At 44.7% G+C, this 11,707-nt stretch overlaps 1 protein-coding gene across 1 annotated transcript in view; it reads left to right on the forward strand.

The window, feature by feature from the left end:
• LOC147685345 (uncharacterized) overlaps positions 1–9,382 on the forward strand; it is a 240,949-nt gene extending 231,567 nt beyond the window's left edge. Inside the window, exon 12 of the mRNA XM_086941275.1 lies at positions 7,849–9,382. Coding sequence (XP_086797401.1) covers positions 7,849–8,639 — 791 coding nt within the window. The 3' untranslated portion in view covers positions 8,640–9,382. The remainder of the gene's footprint in view (positions 1–7,848) is intronic.
• The last annotated feature ends 2,325 nt before the right edge of the window (positions 9,383–11,707 follow it).

An 11,707-nucleotide genomic window follows, 5' to 3' on the forward strand; every position in this document is an offset into this window, starting at 1 on the left:
AATTGAGAAAAAATACAAACCAGCACCTGTGGACCCTATGTATATCAAGGGACAGTTGCCGTTGGACTCTCTAGTTGTTTCCAATGCCCGGAAGAGGGCGAACTCTCAAACAACGGGTGATGCTCCTCCCCCTGACGAAGAATCTAAAGTGCTAGAAGCATCAGGGAAAAGGGTGGCAGCTCAAGCGGCCAATATCTGGCGAATCTCAACACACAGGCACTCTTAGCCAGATATGACAGGGCTCAATATGATACACTTGAAACCCTGTTACAACACTTGCCAGATGAGTATAAGGAGGCAGCAGAGATGCTAATACAAGAAGGGAAACTTATATCAAACGCATCTATTAAGTGTGCGCTAGACGCAGCAGACACCGCAGCCAGGGCAATTAATACCAGTGTGATGTTACGGCGACATGCCTGGCTGAGAATCTCCGGTTTCAAGCCCGAGATACAAACCACCATACTAAATCAGCCTGTTAACCCTGATCACTTATTTGGCCCAGAGGTGGACACCACCTTGGAAAAAATCAAAAAGGATACTGAGACTGCAAAGTCTATGGGGGCTCTACAGTCGCAGCAGTTCAGGGGTGGTTCCTTTTGTCGCTTCAACAATAGAGGAGCTTCCAGAGGCTAGCTGTCCCAGCAGACACAATACAGTAAAGGAGGCACGCAGACCACCTACAACAAACACAGTAGGGGTGGCTATCGTGGAAACAGTACCAAGGGCAGAGGTCGTGGAAACAACAGCTCCCGATCCTCCGCCACTAACAAACAGTGACGTCTTGTCACTGCCCCCGACCATACCACACAGGTCGGGGGAGACTACAACAGTTCCTGCCGGTCTGGAAATCCATCACTACAGACAGGTGGGTTAGGCAACTTATCCAATACGGTTATTGTCTGGAGTTAACATCCACTTCACCCAACATTCCCCCAAGTCACCGTCCTATGTCCACAGAGCATTTGCAAATATTGCAGCAGGAGGTAGTCGGCATGCTGCATAAAGGAGCCATAGAGCTCGTGCCTGTGGAAGAAAAAGGTACAGGGGTGTACTCGCTGTACTTCTTGATCCCAAAAAAGGACAGGTCCCTCAGACCCATACTGGACCTCAGGCCCCTAAACCAGTACATTCTCTCAGAACACTTTCACATGCTCACATTACAGCAGGTTCTACCGTTACTCAGTCAGGGAGATTTCCTCGCAACTTTAGATCTGAAGGATGCATATTTCCATATACCGCTACACCTGTCACACAGAAAATACCTCAGGTTCACCATTCAGGATCAGCATTATCAGTTCAAGGTCCTCCCTTTCGTAGTGACCACAGCACCCAGGGTGTTTACCAAGTGCCTGGCGACAGTGGCTGCACACCTAAGGAGACAAGATGTTCACGTCTACCCTTATCTGGACGACTGGCTTGTCCAGGCGAAGTCGGCCCAGCAATGTGCCGCCCACATGTCCCACACTATTCACCTTCTTCACGATCTGGGATTCTCACTGAATTATCCAAAGTCCCACCTTCAGCCCGCCCACGTACGGCAGTATCTGGGCGCGACAATATATACTCTGGCAGTCAAAGCACAGCCAAATTCAGTGAGGATCAACAGCATGCAATTGCTGATACAAAAATTCAAACCACAACACTCGCTTCCAGCACGAGTGTTCATGCAGTTGATAGGCATGATGGCCTCCTGCATCTTCATAGTCCCGCACGCGAGACTACACATGCGTCCGCTTCAGGAGTGCTTAGCACGTCAGTGGAATCAGGCTCACGGACAGTTGAAAGACCTAGTGTTGGTGACCGGTCGCGCATACAACTCTCTGAATTGGTGGAATCCACAAAACCTTTGCAGGGGCCGACCGTTCCAGGAGCCTGTGCCACAGATTATACTGACAACAGACGCATCTCTCCAGGGATGGGGAGCTCATGTACTCGACTACACTGTGCAGGGACTATGGACAGTACAGCAGAGGAAGATGCACATCAACCTTCTGGAATTGATGGCAATCTTCATGGCAATGTAGGCTTTCAAAGTACACTTGTGCAACAAGGTCGTGTTGATCCGGACGGACAACATGACAGCCATGTACTACATACAAAAGCAGAGAGGAACACACTCTCTACAGTTGTCTCATCTGGCTCAGAGCATGTGGAAGTGGGCCATTCAGAGGAACATCTTCCTCATGGGGGAACACCTCCCAGGCAAGGACAATCAGATGGCGGACCTGCTCAGCAGGTACAGCCACCAGATGCACGACTGTGAGATACATCCATCAGTACTCCATCCGTACTTCCAGCAGTGGAGTCATCCAGAGATAGACCTGTTCGCCACAAGGGAAAACGCAAAATGCCGAAGCTTTGCCGCCAGGTTCCCACACCCACAGTCGCAGGGAAATGCGATATGGATGAACTGGTCAGGCATATTTGCTTACGCTTTTCCCCCAGCACCTCTAATACCGCTGGTGGCACGCAAGCTGAAGCAACACTCGATGACTCATCCTGGTTGCTCCAACGTGGGCACGCCAACCATGGTACACCACGTTTCTAGATCTCTCCGTGGTACCGAATCAAAGGCTGCACCTCACACCCAGGCTTTTGACCCAGAGCCATGGCGACATTCAGCATCCAGATCCGCAACAGCTCAACCTGGCGATCTGGCTCCTGAGGTCTTAGAATTTGGCTACCTCAACTTGCTTCCTGACTGTATGGATATCATAAGGGAGGCAAGAAAGCCCACCACTAGAGCATGTTATGCGGCAAAATGGAAGCGGTTTGTAATTTATTGTGTCGACCACAACATCAATCCACTAGATGCATCTACTCACAACATCATTTGTTATCTGTTACATCTATACAAATGCAATCTGGCCTATGCTTCCATTCGTATACATTTGTCCGCAATAGCAGCTTATCTCCAAAACAGGCAGCATCTCTCACTTTTCAGAGTGCCTGCCATCAAAGCCTTTCTGGAGGGACTCAAACAAGTTATTCCTCCCAGACACCCACCAGCACCTGTATGGAACCTAAATGTGGTCCTCACCAGGCTGATGGGTCCACCTTTTGAGCCTCTACACTCATGCGAGATTCAATTCTTGACGTGGAAAGTGGCTTTCCTGATAGCAATCACATCGCTACGCCGAGTTAGTGAACTTCAAGCACTGACTACCCAGGATTTAGATTCACTCCAACAGGGTGGAACTACGCACTAACCCTAAGTTTCTGCCTAAAGTGGTTTCACAGTTCCATATGAATGAGACTATAGAACTGCCAGTGTTCTTCCAGAATCCTGAGTCAGTGGCCGAGAGAATGCTCCACACACTAGACGTCAAAAGAGCTCTAATGTACTACATAGATAGGATAAAAGATTTTAGAAAACAAAACAACTGTTTGTTGCCTTTTCGCCACAACACAAAGGCAACCCCATTTCCAAAGCAGGTATAGCCAGGTGGATCGTTAAGTGCATACCGATTTGCTATCAGAAGGCTAAGCGCACATTAACGGTTCCCCCAAGAGCCCACTCCACACGAAAGTTGGGGGCCTCCATGGCTTTCCTTGGAAACATTCCTTTAGAAGAAATATGTAGAGCCCCTACATGGTCTACCATACACACATTTAAAAAACACTACTGCGTAGATGTGCACTCCAAACAGCAGGCAGCTGTAGGGCAGGCTGTTCTAAAAACCCTTTTTCAGACTGCTGCAACAGGCGGCCGCCGCTAATGGAGGGACTGCTATATATTCTATGCACAGATATGAATTCAGCAGCCCACATGCCTCGAACCGAATATGCTACTTACCAGTATGCATCTGTTCTTGGCATGTAGGGCTGCTGACATTTATATCGCCCGCCCTCCTCCCCGGCGCCTGTAGCGGCTGCAGCACTCAGAATTACTCTTAGCATGGTCATCACTTACGGTATTACACTCCATCTTGGCCACAATGGCGAAAAACAATCTGAGGATGGAGTAGATGCCCATGCGCACTGTAGTCCAGGGGAGGAGCCACCTATCTCGTGATACTTCGAAGACTCTTCCAGGACAACAATGTGCAATCATCCGGACCCAACATTAGGCGGCGATCTATGCACAGATATGAATGTCAGCAGCCCTACATGCCAAGAACAGATGCATACTGGTAAGTAGCATATTCGTACTCAGTGTCCGAGGCATCATGATAATGTTGGGCGAAGCCAGATGTATTAGCAAAGATGGTGCGAAGGAACTTATCCAACATTGTCTCACACGCAAATATATGTAAAAGGTCACAGTAAAATGTTATTGTGCAGAAAAGATGGCAATGTAATAAAATGTGCAGCGTTGTTAAATGGGCCTAACTCGGGCACATAACAATGTGGCACGTAGCCAGCAGAACAAATCAGTGAACAGGAAAAACCCAGATCATTCCCACAGATAAGCAGCAACCCCACAATGATCCAAGGAAATTGGCTCTAATAAAGCACACCGGGCCGGAGGGGTGAGCGCTTCCCAAAACACCATAAAATTAGATGGCATATGAAGGTAGGAATAATCCGCATATCAAGACTCAGCACATACAGTGATCACAAACTCCCTGTGCCGGACATCTGGGCACGTTACCCACTAGCTCTCATTGTGTCCATGCAAGGTCAAGACCCACCTGCATTTGTTATCAGGTGGGAGTAATTTAGGACTCCATGACTAGACCTACTTTTCTCTTCCCAAAAAGAATCTCTTAATTTTTTTATGATGCTCCAAGAAATGTATATAATGGCGCTCAGATCGATTGTACTTTGAGACATCAACGCCCAGCTCTCTGAGTTCATTGAAGTGAGCCACGTCCTGGACACCTCCCAATCCAGCTTCCATCTCGACCGGGGAAGACCGCCCCCCTCATCCTACTAGACCTCTCAGTCAACTTCAACACCATCTCCCACCGCAACCTAACGACCAGACTCCACTGGGCAGGCCCTAGACTGGATCTGCTTCTTCCTCACTGGCTGGACCCAGCAAGTCAGACTACCACCGTTCTTCTCAGAACCTCCACAGATTAGCTGTGGAGTTCTCCAGGGTTCCTCCCTGCACCACACCCTCTTCAACATCTACATGCCCCTCCTCACTGCCATAGTCAAAAGCCACGGACTCAACATCGTCTCCTATGCTGACGACACCCAGCTGATCCTCTCCCCCACCAATGAACCCACAAACACCAGAACAAACTTCCACAGGGGAATGAAGGCCATCTTTTCATGGATGAAAGACAGCTGCCTCAAGCTTAAGTCGGAGAAGACCAAAGAACTCATCCTGGGACCCACCCATTCAGCCTGGAATGACTCCTGGTGGCCAGCTGCTCTGGAACCCCCAAACCCCGACAGACAACGCACGGAACCTTGGCATCATACGGGACTCTTCGCTCACAATGAACTGCCAAATCAACACAGTTTCCTCGGCTTGCTTCCACATGCTCCGCCTGCTCCGAAGGACATTCATATGGATCCCCACAGAATCCAGAAAGACGGTCACCCACACACTCATCACTAGCAGACTCGACTATGGCAATGCGCTCTACGTTGGCGTAACCCAGAAACAGCTCAAGAAACTACAGAGCATCCAAAACGCTGCTGCCAGACTAGTCCTCATTGGCATATGAAACAATGGCCCAACCCGTAATCGATTTTAGGCTCAATCAATCAGTACTCACAGTTCATCATTTTTAAGACTGGATAGGTGTTTAAAGTTATTCACCTCTTGTAGATTTTATCAAAACAACTTAGGAATGCATCCACCTCGGAAAATTCATTTGTTCAAAGAATATATTTATTCAAAAAATATATATATTAGGAGTTTTTCTATATTACTCCAACACAGCGAAGAAAATTCATATGTACATTACTATACACTTTTTAAATAACGAACGGTAGCAAAGAGAGCAACGTGCTTCTATACAGGTGCCGGAAAAATAGAGAAAAATAGTGATTTTGATAGAAAGGGTGTAAGCCTCAACAGAATAGTGACATAGGGTTATTTATAAGATTGAAAAAAACACAGTGCTGTACAAAGGGCAGCAAAATTATGTACATAAGGCCACTAATTGCTTATTTAACTTTTAACATTTATACATTCTTTTACTGGCATGTATAATGTTTAGAAAGATAGTGGTCCTGTTTTGGGGGAGTTTTGCGTCGACGTTTCGACCCGTCTGGTGGTACTAGGGTAGCTGGGGACCTCGACCTGCGGGTCTTCCTCGGGTCGAAACGTCGACGCAAAACTCCCCCAAAACAGGACCACTATCTTTCTAAACATTATACATGCCAGTAAAAGAATGTATAAATGTTAAAAGTTAAATAAGCAATTAGTGGCCTTATGTACATAATTTTGCTGCCCTTTGTACAGCACTGTGTTTTTTTCAATCTTATAAATAACCCTATGTCACTATTCTGTTGAGGCTTACACCCTTTCTATCAAAATCACTATTTTTCTCTATTTTTCCGGCACCTGTATAGAAGCACGTTGCTCTCTTTGCTACCGTTCGTTATTTAAAAAGTGTATAGTAATGTACATATGAATTTTCTTCGCTGTGTTGGAGTAATATAGAAAAACTCCTAATATATATATTTTTTGAATAAATATATTCTTTGAACAAATGAATTTTCCGAGGTGGATGCATTCCTAAGTTGTTTTGATAAAATCTACAAGAGGTGAATAACTTTAAACACCTATCCAGTCTTAAAAATGATGAACTGTGAGTACTGATTGATTGAGCCTAAAATCGATTACGGGTTGGGCCATTGTTTCATATGCCAATATTGACTACCCAGGTCCAAAGAACCGTTTTGGGTTACCCCATTTTTTATAATGGTGGCCAGACTAGTCCTCAACATCCCCCGCCGCAGCCACATCATGCAACAACTTTGATAACTCCTCGGCTCCCAATTAACAAGAGAGTCTCTTTCAAGCTCCTTACTCACGCCTAGAAAGCTGTACACGATGAAGAACCAGCATACCTGAACCACCACCTCACATCTCATGTACCCCCCAGACAAATCCGATCCTCCCAACTCGCCCTCGCCTCCATCCCCAGGATCCACTATACCAGAACCGGAGGAAGGTTGTTTTCCTACCTCGCCGCCAAGACCAGGAACACCCTACCCCTGCACCTCAGGCAATCAGCATCGCTGACCCAATCAGGAAGGATCTCAAGACCTGGCTCTTTAAATAATCCTCCACCCAGTCCGACCAGCAGCCTTCTTCCCTAGTGCTTTGAGATCCTCACGGGTGAGTGGTCACACTTTACAAAGCCCTGATTGATTGACTGTGTCAGTCCTCAGACCCCGACTCTGTAACTGTTCTCTTGACCGAAGAGTTTAATTAAATCAACTGTTCCTGTTTTGCCAAACTCCTCTTTTCTTTTGTTTTTTCAACATGAATTCAAGTTTGTGCAACAATATGATGCACCTTTATCTTGGGGAGAGGATTTGGCGTAGCAGCTAGGGCGCTCAACCTCAAATCAGGGCAATAAGGTTTGAGACTCCGCAAGGATGCATAACATTCTATGATTCTGGGTAAATCACGTAATCTCCCTGTGCCTAACCAAAATGAATATGTCCTCATGTAACGCAACTGGTACTTGTGTAAAGGGCTCAGATACCCGATACATTCGGATCAAATTCACCCTGTATATAACTCCATAAAAAATAATCTGCAGTCTTCTTTGGCAGAGCATGACAAAGAATATAAATATCAGTCTTCTACAATCCATCAACCTTATTTATAATCCATGGTTTTATTTTAAGGGACTTTGAATGCAAACTGTCTGCAGAATTCATGTTACATTTTGAAAAACATTGATTTTCTAAATTCTTTTCCAACAGGTAATGGAAATCTGAAAAGAAAAAGGAAAACCTGTGAGCCTATACTGTCTCATGACATAATTCCAAGCAAAACAGAAGCTGGGAAATCAAAGCCAAATGTGTTGCCAAGCCCTACAAAGGGCACACATTGTATAAGACAGCAATGGTCTGAAAGTCATCATGGACTGATGGGAGATAGTACTGCTCAAGATTCCACCCATTTCAGTATGGACACACATTTAAATTTGCATCAGGGGGCATCCAAATTAATGGCACCAGACCTTTACAATGATTGGGAGAGTAGCATGAGGAAAGCGAGGATGGTGACATGTCCTCAGAACTTACAACAAAATGTGAGGCAATACATAGGCACTGAACCTGAGCAAGCAGTAAGTCAGAAGGAAAGTCTAGTTGGACATCAGAGAACACTTGGAGACGTTAATCCTGAACGAAATAGACCTCATCAGTCCACTGAAAATGAGAAAAGTGGTAGTCCAATGAAAAGCTTCTTTGGGGACCAGACAGCACAAATTTCAGACAAACCATACATTTGTGCTCAGTGTGACAAAAGCTTCAGCCAAATGGCAAGTCTCAATAGACACCAGAGGACCCACAGTAAGGAAAGACCTTACCAATGTTCTGAATGTGAAAAAAGCTTCAATCGGAAGGATAATCTCATTCGGCACCAGAGATCACACTCTGGAGACTTTCAGTCCCAGTTAGACATGCTGCCTACATCATTTGAGCTTCCAAATGAACCTCTTTTTGGACCAATGCAGGTGTTGAGAAGGACATTTTCAGCAAGAGATTAGACATTAAAATCCTTTATCTAATACACCCAGACTGCTGAGTAATGTTCATAGAAATGACTGTGCTTTGTTATCATGGTGAACAATAACTTCTGCGATTCATGAATGTTGTATACAAGTAATTTTCTTACATTATTTTTATTTCTGAATATACCGTTTATTAACACCATCATCCACCATCATCCACAAGAAGAGTGAAAAAGGAGTCAGCAGACCAGTAGAATAAGATACATGAAATGAACAAAATAACTGAGTGAAAAGATGAAACCCTAAAAAATGTGAACATTTCTTAAACCAGAGCAAGTGCTGCCCTTGCTCATTAGACAAAGATGAGGCACAAGAAACATCCTCGGGCGCCATATAGTGAAGAAGGAGAAGCTCTTTGCTTTTGAATTTCGACAAAAGATGTAACAGGCTGTTGTTAATGCCTGGCTATTAGTTTTAGACTCATTTGTGCAATGGACTCCTGCTGAAGAGTGGGTGGCTCCACCTGATTCAAGATCAAGGCAGATAAAACCTAAACAAAAGTAGGAGAAGATGCTAAACACACTTGTTGCTCTCCCCTGCAGCTGCATGGATTTTTGAATCAGAGTTAAGTTTAAAGCAGAGGCTACTCACAAATCGTTCCCAGAAAGTGTACAGAGTAGAAAAAACTGCTCTAGGATTGCCCTAAATTTAGGAGTCTAACTGACAAAATTTAATTGTACATCATACATGAATAAAACGCGTATTCAAATGAAATGTCATCATATGGTATTATTGAGATTCTTCATTTTGTTCTGGTCTTTACACAAATGCCAAACATAATCTCATTGATGTTGCTAGAACTAAGAAATTGCGTAGTTCGCCAACACGTTTCTCTTCTGTAGTGGCTTGTAGATCATCAGTAAAAAATGAATGTTGGATATCTGTGTCCTAAATTTATGGTAATTCTCCTGCTGGTTTTATGTCTATTATTCAGGTATCTCTGGTTACACAGGCTAATCTTAGTTGTATACAGCGATCAAAATCATTACAATTTAAACAAACAGAGAAATGGCACCAAAGTAGGAACTATTCACAACCTTTCATTCAGTACAAGATAATAGTAAATAGAGTAGTCAAAAAGAATGTATGAGAATTTATAAAGTGCAAACCCAGCTACATAATAATGGAGTGTTAGACATTACGAGGAAGGGCATGAGGGTGAGAAAACGGGTGAGACACAGGAGAATACCAGATGGACATCTACAGGATATCTACACAAAGATGAGGTGCTTTTTAGGTCTCGCCTAAGCCATCGCTTTAGCGATTCTTTGGCGAGATATTAAGTAAGGGTCTTTTGGAAATGCTCCCAAAGTCTGCAGGCGGATCGGGTACAGTGCATGTGCGCCGGGCACGCGCACCATTTGTCAGCCTGCAGCATTTGAGAGCCCTTTCGAGGCCGCTTGGATGTTCTCAGGAGCCGCACGGCCACTGAGAACATCAAAGCGGCTGCGAAAGTGCTCACAAACAAAAAGAGTCATGAACTTTTACAATACACACGGATATCATTGTGCAAAACACATGATCATTTCATTTGGATTTCCTCCTTACACTACACGCCGCCAGGCACAGCTGTACTGAGACTGGTCTCCAAGATAGCTGCAATCCAGTGCTTAGTCGCCAATATAATCTTTGCTGTCTTCGGCCTTGGCTTTCAGAGTTTTACAGTGGCTTTTCGAATACATCTCAAATAGAGACTTTGCAGTGTCAGTGCAAACGATAAGCAAGCTCAAGTCTTAATTCCTCAGGCTGTTCCATGCTACGGTCATCTCTGCAAGGCTTCTGTGGCATCACGCCTCAGTGACCTCTCCTTCTGCTTGTGCCTATGTTTCTGGGACTTAATGAACTGCAGAACCCCCCGGTGTTCATGGCTCACAGAGGAGCAAATGTTTGCTTGGGTTTTTGTGTGCAGGGGCGGGGACTCAGAGCCTTGAGAAAGCATACTGTCTAAACTGCCTTCGGCTAGCTAGAGCAGTACAGAAGCAGCACTGAAATGCATACTAGCGTCTTAGATTTTCATATCCACACTAGTACCATCTCTTCGTCATTACAAGTTGAATGAATGGTAATGAGTATGTTACTTTGTGCAGTGATGCTCTGATTATTTGGCCTCTCAGCACTTGGATGTGGAGCTTGTCTGTGGTTGTGTGTTTTTATTTGGTGCGAAGCGCCACGGTTTGAATAAGTCCATGAAAATTCCTTGTTTTTTGGGGGGGGTTAGGGGTTTTTTTTTGCAGGTTTTTTTCCAACTCCAACTCCAACTCTAACTTCATTTTAACTGTGGTGAATTTCAGTTTTTTTAAATGTTAATGTGTTATATGTAGAAAAAACTTAAATCACTCTTTATTATCAGTATTTTTTCATGCCATATAATATCAATCATCTATACACCAACCAAGGACTTTTTATGCCTGACATCTTGTTTAAAGTATTGTTATAAGAAAGTAACATTAATGGTTGCGGTTGCACTTGCTCTCGGCTTCTCACACCAACATTAGTCAATTAGTCGCCAGGGAGGCCTTATAATCTATACCTTGTGCCGATTACACAACCCTGGCCCGAGTCCCCTTCTCCAGCCCGGAAGCCGGCACTGTTAATACCCAGGGGGGTGATAAATGCATTCACTGACGGGGAAAACCCACGTACATTAGCATTTTTTGTGAACTCCCCCACTCCTTGTGTGTGTATGTGCAATTAAGTGTTGAAAGTGGAGGAGAAACTGAGGTATTATTTACACTTCTGTCTGCGGCACAGGGATTCTGCAAAGAAACAGGACCCAGCAGATTTTATTATTGAAGTGAGGCTTAAGTTTGATGTCACCGCATAAACACAATGTTTGATGTTACCGCATGAATGCAATGTTTGATGTTACTGCATAAATGCAATGTTTGACGTTACCGCATAAACACAATGTTTGATGTTACCGCATAAATGCAATGTTTGATGTTACTGCAGGAATACAAACTGTGACTCAATGGCGCATGACTGTTTGAGACATTTTCTTCCCCTCCTCATTCTCCATCCTTGTCTCTCAAGCTGCTCTTCTA

This window comes from Lissotriton vulgaris, chromosome 10, assembly GCF_964263255.1.
Source record: "Lissotriton vulgaris chromosome 10, aLisVul1.2, whole genome shotgun sequence".
Taxonomy (NCBI): Eukaryota; Metazoa; Chordata; class Amphibia; order Caudata; family Salamandridae; genus Lissotriton; species Lissotriton vulgaris.